General features: G+C 48.0%; 1 protein-coding gene across 2 annotated transcripts in view; it reads right to left on the bottom strand.

Annotated features, from left to right (window-relative positions):
* Positions 1-18,169, bottom strand: part of LOC132381492 (anoctamin-7-like) — a 196,531-nt gene that overhangs the window by 150,705 nt on the left and 27,657 nt on the right. For both annotated transcript variants that reach the window (XM_059950934.1, XM_059950943.1), the window contains exon 2: positions 2,332-2,528. In XM_059950934.1, coding sequence (XP_059806917.1) covers positions 2,332-2,478 — 147 coding nt within the window. In that variant the 5' untranslated portion in view covers positions 2,479-2,528. The remainder of the gene's footprint in view (positions 1-2,331; positions 2,529-18,169) is intronic.

Genomic DNA, 18,169 nt, shown 5'->3' with positions numbered 1-18,169 from the left:
TTGGAGGAGATAAGCTGTATCAAAAAGCACAAGTAGTTCAGAAGAACAAGGAATGAGAGCTGACATACAAGATGTCACTTACAGATTTAGTAAGACATGCAATGGGACTGGTGAGATTGCCTCCTGGTTTGTTTTTTGAGAAAGGAAGAATCCCAGTCTTATAGCTCATCTTGATAAATAAGAGGCTTCACATACCGTAATATAATAGTTTGGCAGGCTCCTCGTCAACCTTCCCAAAGTCTAAACCTGTGACAGCCTACTTAAGGACACCAACTGGGCATAGCTTTCCAACTAAGACCTGACAAAGGACATTTTTTTTAAAGTTTACCCTTCCTTATAAATTCTCCTATAAACAAATACCCTACTTGCTTTTCACTCTACATAGTTACTCATATCTTTGAGCCAGAACTTCTCAATCTCATGTTGCCTTTTTAACATTTTCTTAACACTGAGCATGTTTGGAATCCACTTAAATAAATTAAACATAATTTGCCAGCTATTAATCCAAATGTACAACTGATGAAAAAAGGAGAGCATCAATTACACACATTAATTTAAAACATTTACAAAACATCCTGCCAACATATATGACTAATATATAGTGAAGAGTTACATTTCCAACACCAGTTCCTATGAATGCTGCTGGTGACTAGAATCTAGGTGGGTAATTGTATTAATATTAGCATGATTTTCTACCGAGTTTTTCCAGACAACGTCAAATCTATTAAGGAGGGGATAATAAAAAAGAATGGTAGGGTACTAGTGAGCATTGAAGAACAGAGTCATTTTGTGTACTAAAACAAGGATTATTGAAGGTGGTAGCACAGGTAGATAAGACTGTGAAGAAAGCATGTGGGGTAGTATCCTTATTAGTCAGGTTAAGAATATAACAGGAGCAAGGTTATGGCAAAGTTTACAAAACATTCAATAGGCCACATCTATTTTTGATCATGAAACAGTACAAAGGACATGAATAAACTGGAGTTGGTGTGGAAGAGATTCACCAGGACATTGCCTGGGATTAAATGTTTCAGTTCGGAGGAGAGACAGCATACTCTGGGTTTCAGCCCACCATATCAATGCCATCCATCAATTCCATTCACCAACACTTCACTCATCACCTTCTGTGTTTCAGCAATCACTTATCTAGATACTTCTTAAGCGCTGTGGTTGCACCTGCTTTAACTACTTACTCAGACAATGTGTTCCAGATCTCAACCACCCTCTGAGTAAATAAAACCTCACCCAGATCCCTCTAAAACTCTGAGCCTTGATCACAAATCTATGCCCTCTAGTTTTGGAGCCCTCCACCATGGGTAAAGGTTTCCTACAATCTACTCTGTCCGTGCCTTTCATAATTTTGTACATTTTTATTAGTTCAGCCCTCAATCACCTCCCATTCCAAGGAAAATGAACCCAGTCTGCTAAGTCTAATATCCCACAGTTGAAAGCTAGGATGAAAATAAGTTTCTGCTCTAGAACCCTCTATGTGAGAAGACTCATTGTCAAGTCTCACACATGGAGTTTATCTGAAAGTATTCAGTGAGCATTGGCTAAACAAGCCAACTCGCAGATATATACCAGAGAAGTTTGAGACAAAGAAGTCCTAATTACAGTTCAAATCTACTTTTTGATGACACAGATAATGCAACAAATCCATAGTCAGAAACAAATATAATTATTGCTACAGCTATATAAAATGTAGTTAAGCCACAATTGGAGTATTGTGTGTCACCTTACTAAAGGAAGGATGTTGAGGTTTTGGAAAGGTGCAAAAATAGTTTTTTTCAGGATGCTGCATGGATTAAAGGGTATGAGCTAGAGGATTCAGGTTGTTTTTTCTACAGTGTCAGAAGCTGAGAGGTGACCTAATAAAAAGTTTATTAAATTATAAGAGACAGAGCTAGGGTTAATAGTCAGGGTCTTTTGCCCAGGGTAGGAATGTCAAGTACTACAGGACTTGTGTTTAAAGCAAGAGGAGAAAAATTTAGTGATGTGCAGGACATGTTTTCCTGTTTTTTTTTAAAACACAGTAAGTGGTACGTGCTTGGAACACACTGCCAAGTGCAGTAGTGGAAACAGATATTTTAGTGGTGTTTAAGAAACACATGTATACACAGGGAATGGAAGAATATGGACAGGTACAAGTAGAAGAGATTTAGTTTAATGCAACATTGCATTTGGCACAGACATCTTGAGACAAAGTGCCTGCTCTACTGTACTACGTTCATTCTCTGCAATATATTCCAGGGCTCAATGATAAACTAAAAATACATCTATCAAGGACAACCGGTGTCTGAATGGAGATAAATTAGAATAAATGTTGCTCACCTCCTGCAATTCCACAAAGGTTTCATCTTCAGCATCGTCCTCATCATCATAGTCATTGTCCAAACTACCGTAATTCTCAAACTTCAGCTCATCGGGTGTGATGAGATTCATGGTATCACCCTCCTTCTTGCCTCCCTGCTTCAACATAGTGTTTTAGAATTCAGATAACTTTTAGAAATTTATACCTGGCAATGGCCCTGTTGGGAACAAAATAAATATCAATTATAAAGAGATTTCTTTGTGGTCATGGAGTTCTTCTCTTCTCTCTGGTCTTAACACAGGGAGACATACCAACGAATTAAGCAATAGATTTTCTCAAAGATGTACTTAACACACTTAACTCACACACACATTTATAACTTTCACACATTAGACAATTATGTACAGGTTAACACATTTAAATGCAGTTACTTACACTTGTACACACAACAAAATTAAACTTTATCTATCTGCTTCAGATGATATTTTAAGTATATATCTTCATCTCTTTTGACCTGGTCTTATTGTCTGTTTTTCCAGTCTGCAATGTGGAAACGATTGATGCTTGTCTGTCAGATCATACTGCTGTTATGTTTGATGCATCTCTGCCTTCTTCCCCTACTAAATTTCATCTTCCTGTACGTTGCTCTCGTTACATTAACTCTTTGACTGCCAATAAGTTCTCTGAGGCTCTCATAGCTGCTCCTAATACCTGCACCATTGAGGTTGCTCCTCCCCATCTCAGTACTGAGGAACTCACTTTCTTATTTAATACCACCTGCTCTTCTATTCTGAATACTGTTGCTCCCCTTAAATTCAAAAACCCTTAGCCTAAAGGTCTGCCCTGGCTTAACGACACCACCAGTGAGTGCCCTGAGGAGGAAGTGCAGAATATCTGAACTAAAGTGGAAGTGTGATAAGCTTCAAATTTCCTTTGAAATTTTTAGAAACAATCTTCACAAATATCAAGAGGCAGTTAAGGCTGCAAGAGCAAAATACTTTTCTGACTTAATTTCTAACAACTCTCATAATCCCAAGGTCTTATTGAGTACTATAAATTCCATCATCTGTCCTGCCCCCAGTATTAGTTTTGATGTGTCCCCTGCTGTGAAGAATTTTTTAAATTCTTCATTAGCAAAGTTGAAGACATTAGAATGAGCATTCCCCCCCCCCCCCCCACCCCATCCATGACCCAGCTGTCTCACTGGACTGTTCCAACCCATCACGCTACCCTCCCTTACAAAGATTGTGTCCACCATGAAACCTGCAATCTGCCCCCTTGACATTATCCCCGCTGCCCTCTTGAAGGATGTCTTTGACATAGCCAGTCCCAGCATCCTCTCTGTTACCAACAGCTCCCTGGCCACTGGTACCGTTCCAACCTGCTTCAAGTGTGCCGTGGTCCAGCCCCTGCTGAGAAAAAAACAACTTGGACCCTACCCTACCTTACCTAATAACTACAGACCTACTTCTAAACTTCCATTCCTGTCAAAGGTTCTCGAAAAGGTTATTCTCAGTCAATTGCTGCCTTACCTACACCAAAACAACATCTTGGAAAGATTTCAGTCAGGTTTTAAGGCTTATCATAGCACAGAGTTTGCCCTGCTGAAAGTGTACGATGACCTGCTCCTCTTTACCGACTCTGCCATTCTAATTCTTCTTGACCTCAGCACAGCATTCAATACTGTGGATCATGCCATTTGAATAGACCGCCTCCAGTACGGGGTTGGTGTTGATGGTACTGCCTTGAACTAGTTCACATCCTTCCTCAAAAATAGAAGCTTCTCCATCAACATAGGCAAATCTTCCTCTTCCCCAGCTAGGCCCCTATTTCCCTTGGGATCAATAAAGTATGTCTGTCTGTAGCTTCTCCAGTGGCGTCCCACAGGTTCCATCCTAGGTCCCATTCTTTTCCCTGTCCCACCTGCAAATGGTCCAGAATGCCACAGCCAGGATCCTGACAGGTGCCCAGAAGAGGGACCATATTAATCCAATCCTGGCCTCTCTCCACTGGCTACCAGTATAGTTTAGAATTGAGTTTAAGGTTCTCCTGTTCATTTATAAAGCCCAAAATGGGCTGGCCCCCTCCTATATCACAGAGCTTCTAACCCCTTATTCTACTCCCAGGTCCCTCAGGACGGTTGACTTGGGGCTTCTGGCTGTCCCGTTATCTAAATGTAAGTTCGGGGTGACCGTGCCTTTGCTGTTGCAGCCCCTAGACTGTGGAACAGCATTCCCCTCCCTATCAGATCTGCCCCCTCCATTAACTCTTTTAAGTCTAAGCTCAAAACTTACCTTTATTCACTAGCGTCTGAATCCTCCTGATGTGGCTGATTTTTGGCTTGTGCCTAGGCCCTTGTGTTGTTTATTTTGTGCCTATAAGCTGAGGTCTTGTTGTTTATATCTGTGTTTCTTGTACTGGTTCACATCACCAAGACACAATTATTAAAACTATATAGACATTATATGACAATCCTACTGCTAGGATTAAAATCAATGGATATTTATCAAATAGTCTTACCCTAGAAAGGGTCACGAGACAGGGTTGTGCATGGTCACCACTACTCTTCGCGTTATATCTGGAACCATTAGCTCAACACATCAGACAGAATGAAGATATCAGGGGAATTACTATTAAAGCAGAGCATAAATTGGCTTGTTATGCGGATGACATCTTGATCTATCTAGGGCAGCCAACATACTCTTTGCCTAAATTGATGCAATCCTTTGAACAATATGGTCAATTATCAGGATACAAGATCAACATAGATAAAACCCAATTACTTTCATATTACTATAGCCCACCAAGAGAAATTGAAAGTCGATACCCCTGGGCATGGCACACAGAGTCTTTCAAATATTTGGGCATCATTATACCAAAAGATTTGGCAAAATTATCAGAATGTAATTGTCAGCCTTTATATAAAAAATTTAAGGAAGATGTGGCAAGATGGAACCTGATTCCTTTTTTCAGTCTCAGTTCAAGGATTGAGTCTATTAAAATGAATATACTGCCCAGACTGTAATATCTCTTTCAGACCCTACTAATAGAGATTAATCAAAATCAATTCAATGAATGGAACAAGATGCTATCAAGGTATATTTGGCAGGGTAAAAGGCCTAGAGTTCGTCTCAAAACTTTGCAATTAGCAAAGGAAAAGGGGGGATGGGGCCTACCTTCTCTTAGAGATTATTATTTTGCAGCACAATTGAGAGCTGTGATATGTTGGTGTAACCCATCATATGACGCTCAATGGAAAAACATTGAGGAGCGGGTACTTCCCATCCCTATACAGGCAATTTTGGCTGATAACAACCTGCAAAGGTACATAAATACTATTGATAACCCAGGGGTGAAATTGACTCTTAAAATATGGAAAACTACTATAAAAGAATATAATCTAGAGGGAGATATTGCAATTCTTAAATGGTGTGCATATTACACCAAATAAATTGGATGCTAGATTTAAGGACTGGACAGCTAAAGGAATAACAGTTCTTTGCAACATAATGAAAGAAGGAACACTGTTCAGCTTTGAAATGCTTAAAGAAAAATACTTATTAGAAAAACAAGATTTTTATCAGTATTTGCAGATGCAACAATATGTTAATAAGACGCTTAAAAATGTAACCAAGGCAAGTACATGTTTGATAGAGCTCTTTAGAAAAGCATATAATTCAGATAATGGTAGTAGAATCATTTCAAGCATGTATAAGGGGTTGTCAAATCTTAAAACACATTCGACTTCATACATTAAAACAAAATGGGAGAAGGAAGGAGGGATAATTATATCTGAGGAAGAATGGACAACAATATGGAGATATCAATGGAAGTGTACCAGTTCACAGAAATGGAGGGAGTTTGGTTGGAAAAACTTGATAAGAAATTTTATTACACCCTCTCAGAAATCCCATTATGATAGTAACCTCCCTGTTTGCTGGAGAAATTGTGGAAATCAAAATGCAAATCATTATCATATTTTTTGGGACTGTCCTGTTATCAAAAACTATTGGAGGGGGATACACAATGCCCTACAAGACATCTTTAAATGTGAAATACCCTTAGAGAGTAAGACCATATATTTTGGATATATACCTCAAGAATGATTGAAAGGAGTTAAATATTTAATGAATATACTGTTAGTGGCTGTCAAAAAGACTCTTACTAGGAAATGGTTATCACAGGAGAGCCCAACTGTAAATACATGGATGAAAATTACAATGGACATTTACAAAATGGAGAAGATAACAGCATCTGTTAACCATAAACTGGAACAATTCGATTCATACTGGGGAAAAATGGTTTAACTACATAATGCCTCATAGGCCTGATTTTATTCTCACAAATCAATGAACCTGTTGTAAAAAAAAGATCACTCCCTACTTGTAATTAGTTCTTTCCTTTTGCTCGGTTTTTCTTTCCACTCTTTTCCATAAGTGTATATCTCAGATAAATACTTTGTGAAGATTTGTGATATATACGATTATATGATATATGTGTACAATGTCCGAAATACATCTTATGGAAATGTTTGTTTGATGATGAACTTCAATTAAAAAAAATAAATTACAAAAAAAAGAAAGAGTTAGGCACTGTGGTGAACTACATATACCTGTCTGGACACGCCCCCTGCTGACTGCTCCTGTGGCTCCTCCCACAGACCCTGTATAAAGGTGATTGGAGGCACTGCTCCTCCCTCAGTCTCCGAGATGCCGTACTCCCTTTTGCTGCTAATAAAAGCCTATCGTTCACCTCCCGTCTCCGAGAGTTATTAATGGTGCATCAATTTTATTAGCAGCAATTTTAAAACATGGAGAGCATTTTACGACCTGACAGATTGGATCTCGACCCTCAATCCCAGGAAGCCAGCGACGCTTTCAAACTCTGGCTAGCACGCTTCGAATCGTACCTGGAGGAGATTCAGGTATCCGATCCTGCCACAAAGCACAGGGTTCTCCTCTCCAGGGTCAGTGCAAGGGTCTACTCCATGATCAGAGACCAAACAGACTACCAGGGTGCGATGGATGCCCTCAAAAGACAATACCGGAGGCCAGTGAACACCGTCTACACAAGACATCGCTTAGTGACACGGTGGCAGCGGGCCGGAGAGTCGAGCACTGAGTTTGTCCGAGCCCGACAGACACTCGTGCGGGCCTGCGACTGCAAGGGACTGACGACGGAACAGCATGCGGAGCTCCTGGTACGAGACGCCTTTGTTATGGAGATCAGGTCAGTGTACGTGCACCAGCGGCTGCTGGAACACACCGATCTTACCTTACATTCGGCGATCAAGCTGGCCAATATACTGGAGGCCGCTCTGCACAACGCTGACGCTGTCCAGGCACGTGATCTCCCACCGGCCCCATGGACGCTGCAAACCCCGCAACCCGCCGGCGAATCAACCTCGGCTGCTGCCAGTAGCGAGTCCGTGAAGTCCCCACAACTCGCTGGTGAGTTGACCACGCGGTGTTATTTCTGCGGACTCGAAAAGCATCCCCGAAAACGCTGCCCGGCCTGAGAAGCTACCTGCTCCAGGTGCGGAAAGAAGGGCCACTTCGCCAAGGCCTGTAAGTCCAAACCACAAGCGGGGTCGAACAGTGCCACATGCGAGGCATGGGGGTTGTCATCTTCGTTGCTGCCATCTTGCCTGCCCGCCGCGTGCGAGGCATTGGGGCGGCCATCTTTGTCGGCGCCGCCTTGCCCTGCCTCTGACCCACGGGTGCTTACCGGGCACAAAGACAGCGATTCAACTCTGGCCTCTGTGACCCTCGGCCAAAGTGCTCCACACCAGCTCGCAAGGTCAGTGATGGACATCCTGGTGGAGGGGCACAGGACTAGCTGCCTGTTTGACACGGGCAGCACTGAGAGTTTTACTCACCCGGACACGGTGCAACGCTGCGGACTCGTGACACAGCCGGTAAGCCAGAGGGTCACCATGGCTTCTGGGTCGCATTCCATGGACATCTTGGGGGGTGGGGGGTTGTGTAGTGACACTGGTGGCGCAGGGCACAGAATATCAGGACTTTGCGTTACTGGTCATGCCTCACCTGTGTGCCCCTGTGCTATTGGGGCTCAACTTCCAGAGCCACCTGAAAAGTGTGACAATGGAGTATGACGGGCCCCTCCCACCACTCACTGTCAGAAACCCTCAGTTTTGTGGGACTTCGTCACATATCCCGCTACTGACCATGCACACACACCGACCCGCACATCCCACCCAACACCATACCAACAACCACACTACGGACACCACTTGCAGCATCTCCACCCTCAAAATCCCTCCCCCACCGCTGTTCGCCAACATGACCCCCGACTGTAAACCTGTGGCAATTAAAAGCAGGAAGTACAGCGTGGGGGACAGGGCCTTCATTCAGTCAGAGGTGCAGCGGCTGCTCATGGAGGGGATCATTGAGCCAGGCACAAGTCCTTGGAGGGCCCAGGTGGTCATTGTTCAGACCGGGCAGAAAAATAGGATGGTCGTGGACTATAGCCAGACCATCAATAGGTTCACGCAGCTTGACGCGTACCCCCTACCCCGCATCGTGGATATGGTCATGATGCACCATCAATAACTCACACTGAGACGTAGGCGAGATATCGGCTTTTATTGACTGGAAGAAGGAACCAGGAGTGAGTGTCTATCATACAAGGTCTTGGAGACTGAGGCCGAGCGTCAGGCCGCAGGTCTCCTTTATACAGGGGCTTGTGGGAGGAGCCACAGGAGCAGTCAGCAGGGGCGTGTCCCGACAGGCACATAGTTCACCACATTCACCCCCCCCTTCGTTTGAAAAAGTCCTCATGTGGCGAAGGTTCTTACAAGTCAAGCCGATCAGGCGGTCGAATCTGTCGCTGCGATCTACGTAGCACCGGCTGTGACCACATAGATGCCGGCAACATCGGTGATTGCACAGGGGACGGGGGTTGCGCGTGTTCTTGCCCACTAGGCGCCGGTGATCCCTCATGCATGTGCGAGGCGCCTGGTATAAATGCGTACGAATCGCCCGGTATACAAGTGTCGTGAGGAGTCTGTGTAGGGCCTGGTGAGCACGGTGTCAACTCTGGTGCAGGGTTCACAGTCACCGGAGAGCCTTCAGGGTAGTGGTCTGCTGCACCTGCGGGTGCCAGGTCGCGGATGGAGACCGTGTCCTCCCGCCCATCAGGTAAGACCACGTAAGCATACTGGGGGTTCGCATGTAGAAGGTGAACCCTCTCCACCAGCGGGGAGTATTTATTGCTCCTCACATGCTTCCGGAGCAGCACTGGCCCCGGGGACGTCAGCCAAACTGGTAGGGTGGTCCCAGTGACAGACTTCCTGGGAAAAGAGAATAGGCGTTCGTGAGGGGTGGCATTGGTGGACGTACATAACAGAGAGCGGATAGAGTGCAGTGCCTCAGGGAGGACCTCCTGCCATCGAGAGACCGGCAACCCTTTTGACTTAAGGGCTAAAAGTGTGGCCTTCCACACTGTGGCATTCTCCCGCTCCACCTGGCCATTACCCCGGGGATTATAACTCGTGGTCCGACTGGTAGCAATGCCCCTAGCCAGCAGGTATTGGCGCAGCTCCTCACTCATAAAGGAGGACCCTCTATCACTGTGGATATAGCAGGGATACCCGAACAGAGTGAAGAGCTGGCGCAGGGCTTTTATGACGGACGTGGCAGTGGTGTCGGGGCAGGGGATGGCAAAGGGGAACCGTGAGAACTCGTCTATAACACTGAGAAAATAGACATTGCGGTCAGTGGAGGGAAGGGGGCCCTTAAAGTCAACACTCAGGCGTTCAAAAGGGCGGGTGGCCTTGACAAGTTGCGCCGTGTCAGGACGGTAGAAGTGCGGTTTGCACTCGGCGCAAATTTGGCAGTCCCTGGTCATCGTCCTGATGTCCTCCAGGGAGTACGGCAGGTTCCGAGCTTTCACAAAATGGTAAAATCGGGTGACCCCCGGATGGCAAAGTTGTGCATGAAGGGCGTACAGCTGGTCGAGCTGTGTGCTAGCACATGTTCCCCGAGATAGGGCATCAGGGGGCTCATTGAGTCTGCCAGGCCGGTACAGGATATCATAGGTGTAGGTGGAGAGTTCTATCCTCCACCGCAAAATCTTATCATTTTTGATCTTGCCCCGCTGTTGGTTGCTGAACAGGAACGCAACCGAGCACTGGTCGGTCAGCAAGGTGAACCTTTTGCCAGCAAGATAGTGCCTCCAGTGCCTAACAGCCTCCACTATGGCCTGGGCTTCTTTCTCCACCGCGGAGTGCCGAATTTCGGAGCCTTGGAGGGTGCGAGAAAAGAATGCTACTGGTCTGCCTTCCTGATTGAGGGTAGCAGCCAGAGCAAAATCGGAGGCATCACACTCCACTTGGAAGGGAGCGGTCTCGTCCACGGCATGCATCGTAGCTTTGGCAATGTCCGCTTTAATGCAGTTGAAGGCCGCGCAGGCCTCAGCAGAGAGGGGAAACGAGGTAGACTTGACCAGGGGGCGAGCCTTGTCTGCGTAATGGGGGACCCATTGGGCGTAATAGGAAAAAAAACCCAGGCACCGTCTGAGGGCCTTGAGAGTGGTGGGAAGAGGGAGCTCTAACAGGGGGCGCATACGTTCGGGATCAGGCCCAATAACCCCGTTTTCCACGACATACCCAAGTATAGCAAGGCGGGTGGTACCAAAAACACACTTGTCCCTGTTATAAGTAAGGTTCAGAGCTGCGGCCACTTGGAGAAATCGTTGGAGGTTGGCGTCGTGATCTGGCCTGTCGTGACCACAGATGGTGATGTTATCCAGATAGGGAAATGTGGCCTGCAGTTGGTACTGGTCCACCATCCAGTCCATTTCCCTCTGGAAGACAGAGACACCTTTCGTGACACCGAAAGGGACGCGCAAGAAGTGATAGAGCCTGCCACCCGCCTCGAAGGCGGTGTAGGGGCGGTCCTCTGGGCAGATGGGGAGCTGGTGATAAGCGGATTTCAGATCTATTGTCGAGTACACCTTATACTGAGCAATCTGGTTGACCATATCCGCGATGCGGGGTAGGGGGTATGCGTCAAGCTGCGTAAACCTATTGATGGTTTGACTATAGTCCACCACCATCCTATCTTTCTGCCCAGTCCGAACAACAACTACCTGGGCCCTCCAAGGGCTTGAGCTTGGCTCAATGATCCCCTCCCTGAGTAGCCGCTGCACCTCTGACTGAATGAAGGCCCTGTCCCCCGCGCTGTACCTCCTGCTTTTGGTTGCCACAGGTTTACAGTCGGGGGTCAGGTTGGTGAACAGCGGTGGGGGAGGGACCTTGAGAGTGGAGAGGCTGCAAGTGTCGGTAGCACAGCTGTCGGCCTGGTTCTGGATGGGATGTGTGTGTGGTCAGTAGCGGGGTATGAGAAGAAGTCCCACAAAACTGAGGATTCTTGACAGTGAGTGGTGGGAGGGGCCCGTCGTATACCATGGTCACACTTTCGAGATGGCTCTGGAAGTCCAGCCCCAATAGCACAGGTGCGCACAGATTAGGCATGACCAGCAGCTCAAAGTCCCGATATTTTGTGCCTTGCACCACCAATGTCGCTACACAACCCGCCCGGATGTCTGTGGACTGCGACCCAGAGACCAAATGGAACCTCCGACTGACCGGCCGCGTTGCGAGTCCGCAGCGTTGCACTGTGTCCAGGTGAATAAAACTCCCAGTGCTGCCCGTGTCAAACAGGCATCCAGCCCAGTGCCCCTCCACCTGGATGTCCATCATGGACCCTGCGAGCGGGTGTGGGGCGCTTTGGTCGAGAGTTACAGTGGCCAGAGTTGAGCCGTCAGGGTACCCGGTAAGCATCGGAGGGTCGGGGGCGGGACGTGCTGACGTCGACAAAGATGGCCGCTCACATCCGGGGTACCCGGTAAGCATCGGAGGGTCGGGGGCGGGGTGTGCTGACACCGACAAAGTTGGCCGTCCACATCCGGGGTACCCGGTAAGCATCGGAGGGTCGGGGGCGGGACGTGCTGACGCCGACAAAGATGGCCGCTCACATCCAGGCATGCAAGATGGCGGCCCCCACGTTTCACCCGCAGCGCTGCACTCCGCTCGAGGTTGAGACTTACAGACCTTGGCAAAGTGGCCCCGCTTTCCGCAGCTGGAGCAGGTCGCTTCTCGCGCTGGACAGCGTTGTCGAGGATGTTTCTTTTGGCCACAGAAATAACAAAGCACGAGTTTCTGACGGGCCACAGCCGTGGTCTGGGTCAGGGAGCGCGTGGAATCGCGACTGGCGGCGGCGTTGGCGAATTCGCTCGTGGGAGCCGGCGGTGGTGGGGTCTGAGGCGTCCACGGAACCGGCGGGGAATCGCGTGACTGGACAGCGCCGGCGTTGTGCCGAGCAGCTTCCAGAGCGTTGGCCGTCTCGATCGCCGAGCGTAAGGTAAGGTCGGCATTTTCCAGCAGTCGCTGGCGCATGTACACTGACCTCAGTCCCGTCACAAAAGCGTCTCGCACCAGCAGCTCCGCATGCTGTTCTGCCGTGAGCGTCTTGCAGTCGCAAGGTCGGACGAGTGTCTGTAATGCTCGGAGAAACTCAGCGCACGATTCGCCAGGCCACTGTTGCCGGGTAGCTAAACGATGTCTTTCGTAGACGGTGTTCACCGGCCGCAGGTACTGTCGTTTGAGGGCGTCCAGTGCCCCATCGTAGGTCGGCAGGTCCTGGATAAAGGAGTAAACTTTGGAGGAGACCCTCGAGAGTAGGATTCTGTGCATAACGGCGGGTTCAGTCGCACGAAGCTCCGCCAAGTACGATTGGAAGCATGCAAGCCAGTGTTCAAAAGCGAGAGCTGCGTCAGGGTCTTGAGGGTCCAAATCCAACCGGTCCGGACGCAAAACGGGTTCCATGTTTTAAAACTTCCAGTCAATAAAATTGATGCACCATCAATAACTCACACTGAGACGTAGGCGAGATATCGGCTTTTATTGACTGGAAGAAGGAACCAGGAGTGAGTGTCTATCATACAAGGTCTTGGAGACTGAGGCCGAGCGTCAGGCCGCAGGTCTCCTTTATACAGGGGCCTGTGGGAGGAGCCACAGGAGCAGTCAGCAGGGGCGTGTCCCGACAGGCACATAGTTCACCACAGGTCAACCAGATAGCTCAGTACAAGGTATACTCGACCATAGATCTGAAATCCGCTGACCATCAGCTCCCCATCCGCCCGGAGGACCGCCCCTACACCGCCTTCGAGGCGGGCGGCAGGCTTTATCACTTCCTGTGCATCCCCTTCGGTGTCATGAATGGTGTCTCTGTCTTCCAGAGGGAAATGGACCGGATGGTGGACCAGGGCCAACTGAAGGCCACGTTCCCATATCTGTTTAACATCACCATCTGTGGTTATGACTGGTCGGATCACTACGCCAACCTCCAACGATTTTTCCAAGCGGCCAAAGCTCTTAACCTTACCTATAACAGGGACAAGTGTGTGTTCGGAACCACCCGACTCGCTATCCTTGGGTATGTCGTGGAGAACGGGGTCATTGGCCCTGACCCCGACCGTATGCGCCCCCTGTTAGAACTCCCTCTTCCCACCACCCTCAGAGCCTTCAAACGGTGTCTGGACTTCTTTTCTTATTACACCCAATGGGTCCCTCACTACGCAGACAAGGCCCGCCCCCTGGTCCAGTCCACTGCATTTTCCCTCTCAGCCAAGGCCCGCATGGCCTTCAGCCGCATTAAAGGGGACATTGCCAAAGCAACGATGCATGCGGTGGACAAGACCATTCCCTTCCAAGTAGAGAGTGACACCTCCGATTTCGCGCTGGCTGCTACCCTCAATCAGGCAGGCAGGCCAGTAGCATTCTTCTCTCGTAACCTTCAAGGCCCTGAAATTCAGCACTCCGCGGTGGAGAAAGAAGCCCAGGCCATAGTGGAAGCTATTAGGCACTGGAGGCAATATCTCGCCAGCAAAAGGTTCACCTTGCTGACCGACCAGCGCTCAGTTGCATTCATGTTCAGCAACCAACAGCGGGGCAAAATCAAAAATGATAAAATTCTGAGGTGGAGAATAGAACTCTCCACCTACAACTATGATATTCTGTACCAGCCTGGAAGGCTCAATGAGCCCCCGATGCCCTATCCCGGGGATTGTGTGCCAGAGCACAGCTCGACCAGCTATACGCCCTCCATGCAGATCTTTGCCACCCGGGGGTCACCCGATTTTACCATCTCGTGAAAGCCCGGAACCTGCCTTACTCCCTTGAGGAAATCAGGACGATGACCAGGGACTGCCAAGTCTGCGCTGAGTGCAAACTGCACTTCTACCGTCCTGAAAAGACGCAACTTATCAAGGCCACCTGCCCCTTTGAGCGACTGAGTGTTGACTTTAAGGGCTCCCTTCCCTCCACCAACCGCAATGTCTACTTTCTCAACTTAATTGACGAGTACTCGCGGTTCCCCTTTGCCATCCCCTGCCTCGATACCACTGCCACGTCCGTCATAAAAGCCCTGCGCCAGCTCTTCACTCTGTTCGGATATCCCTGCTATATCCACAGTAATAGAGGGTCCTCCTTTATGAGTGACAAGCTGTGCCAGTACCTGCTGGCTAGGGGCATTGCTACTAGTCGGACCACGAGTTATAATCCCCGGGGAAATGGACAGATGGAGAGGGAGAATGCCACAGTGTGGAAGGCCACACTTTTAGCCCTTAGGTCAAAGGGGTTGCCGGTCTCTCGATGGCAGGAGGTCCTCCCCGAGGCACCACTCTATCCGCTCCCTGTTATGTACGTCCACCAATGCCACCCCTCATGAGCACCGTTTTTCTTTTCCCAGGAAGTCTGCCACTGGGACCACCCTACCAGCTTGGCTGACGTCCCCAGGGCCAGTGCTGCTCCGGAAACATGCGAGGAGCAATAAGTACTCCCCGATGGTTGAGAGGGTTCACCTACTTCATGCGAACCCCCAGTATGCCTACATGGTCTTACCTGATGGGCGGGCGGACACAGTCTCCGTCCGTGACCTGGTGCCTACAGGAGCACCAGACCCCTACCCCAAACACTCCACAGTGACTATGAACCCCGTACCCACCGATGTATATACCCACGAGACACCGCGCACACCAAGCCCTACACAGACTCCTCACGACACTCCCATACCGGGCACCACACACACGCATGGGGAATTACTGATGCCTAACGGGCTGGCACCTCAAGTCAGGCCAGAGCCAGCACAACCACCGTCACTGGTGCAATCACCTCCGGCACCAGTGCAATCACCACCGGTGCTACGTAGATCGCAGCAACAGATTCGACCGCCTGATAGACTTAACCTGTAAATATATTTGTATGAAACTTTGCCCCGTGGGGACTCTCTTTTAAAACAAAGGGGGGGGGGATGAATGGGGTAAACTATGTGTATACCTGTCTGGACACGCCCCTCTGCCTACTGCTCCTGTGGCTCCTCCCACAGACCCCTGTATAAAGGTGATTGGAGGCACTGCTCCTCCCTCAGTCTCAAGGATGTCGTGGTCTCTTTTGCTGCTAGTAAAAGCCTATCGTTCACCTCCCATCTCCGAGAATTATTGATGGTGCATCAGGCGCTAAGTTGAAGGACAGGACCTCCAGAATGGTGATGACAGGATATCTGTCCATGTCATTGGCTACTGAGGCTTAAAGCAGAAAGACAGCTTAACATATAGCTAAGGAGATGGAGAAGGAGAGTGGGCTTCAGAGTTTTGGATCATTGGGCTCTCTTACAGTAAAGGTTGGACCTGTACAAATAGGATGGTTTGCACCAGAAATGAAGGGGGACAAAATTCCTTGAAGGAAGGTTTACACCTGCTGCTCTGGACAGATTTAAGCTAGAATTGTAAAGGGACAGGAACCTGAATGCTAGGGCAGCTATTGGGATCGGTTGTGGGAAAAGTAAGTGTTAAGTCAATACGTGCAAAGTCAAAATCACCCACTAAAAAAACTTATTTTTCTTGCAAATGTCTGCAATCTCTCTTCAAATTTGCTCCTCTAAATCCTGCTGACTTTTGGTAGGTTTATAATATTATCCCATTAATGTGGTTATCCCTCTCTTATTCCCAAGTTCCACCTTTATAACCTCAGTAGGTGAGTCCTCCAGTCTGTCCTGTCCGAGTACTGCCATGACATTTTCCCTGATGAGTAGTGCTATGCTTCACTCTTTTCCACCTCCCCTTTGATAGTGCCAGACGACTAGAAGATAGTTAATATTGTTTCAAGATTCGAGAAAGTCTCCAAGAATAAGCCAGGAAATTATAGGCAAAAGTGCCTGATCTCAGTAGTGGGTATATTTTTGAAAAGTATTCTAAGAGACAAGATACAGTGCCGATAAAAAGTATTTACCACCACCCCCCAAACATGGATGTTTTCATGTTTTATTGTTTTACAACATTGAATCACAGTGGATTTAATTTTGCTTTTTTGACACTGATCAACAGAAATAGACTCTTTCATGTCAAAGTGAAAATGGATCTCTTCAAAGTGATCTAAATATAAAACACAAAATAATCAATTGTATTAGTATTCACTCCCTTTAATATGATGCACCAAATCACCACTGGTGCAGCCAGTTGGCTTTAGACGTCACATAATTAGTTAAATGAAGATCACCGTGTGCAGCCAAAGTCATAAAAATATAAATAAAAATGGTCGTCATAAAAATACAGCTGGATTTGGAAGGTCCAACTGCTGGTGAGTCAGTTTCCTGACAAAAACTACACCATGAAGACAAGAGAACACACCAAGCAACTCCATGAAAAGGCTATTGTAAAGCACAAGTCAGGAGATGGATACAAGAACATTTCCAAGGGTAAGTCAATAATTAAGAAATGGAAAGAATATGGCACAGCTGTAAATCTGCCTAAAGCAAAGACTGAGTGACTGTGCAAGAAGGGGACTAGTGAGGGAGGCCACCAAGAGACCTTTGACAACTCTGGAGGAGTTACAAGCTTCTGTGGCTGAGATGGGAGAGACTTGTCACACAACAACTGCTTCACCGCTTGGAGATGGGAGAGACTGCACACACAACAACTGCTTCACCACTTGGAGATGGGAGAGACTGCACACACAACAACTGCTTCACCGCTTGGAGATGGGAGAGACTGCACACACAACAACTGCTTCACCGCTTGGAGATGGGAGAGACTGCACACACAACAACTGCTTCACCGCTTGGAGATGGGAGAGACTTGTCACACACAACAACTGCTTCACCGCTTGGAGATGGGAGAGACTGCACACACAACAACTGCTTCACCGCTTGGAGATGGGAGAGACTGCACACACAACAACTGCTTCACCGCTTGGAGATGGGAGAGACTGCACACACAACAACTGCTTCACCGCTTGGAGATGGGAGAGACTGCACACAACAACTGCTTCACCGCTTGGAGATGGGAGAGACTTGTCACACAACAACTGCTTCACTGCTTGGAGATGGGAGAGACTTGTCACACAACAACTGCTTCACCGCTTGGAGATGGGAGAGACTGCACACACAACAACTGCTTCACCACTTGGAGATGGGAGAGACTGCACACACAACAACTGCTTCACCGCTTGGAGACGGGAGAGACTTGTCACACAACAACTGCTTCACCGCTTGGAGATGGGACAGCCGCAAAAAGAAAACCCCTGCTGATAAAAAAAACTTACACGATTGAGACTAAATGTTACGTTTGGCATAAAACAAACACTGCACATCATTAAAAACACACCATCCCTACCGTGAAGCACGGTGGTGGCTGCATCGTGCTGTGGGGATGCTTCACTACAACAGGCCCTGGAAGGTTGTGAAGGTAGAGGGTAAAATAAATGCAGCAAAATACAGGGAAATCCTGGAGGAAAACCCGATGCAGTCTGCAAGAGAACTGTGACTTGGGAGAAGATTT

The sequence above is a fragment of the Hypanus sabinus genome, chromosome 2 (genome assembly GCF_030144855.1).
Source record: "Hypanus sabinus isolate sHypSab1 chromosome 2, sHypSab1.hap1, whole genome shotgun sequence".
In the NCBI taxonomy this organism is placed as follows: domain Eukaryota; kingdom Metazoa; phylum Chordata; class Chondrichthyes; order Myliobatiformes; family Dasyatidae; genus Hypanus; species Hypanus sabinus.
The sequence above is the reverse complement of the archived record's forward strand: the minus strand, read 5'-3'. Positions and strand labels throughout refer to the sequence as shown.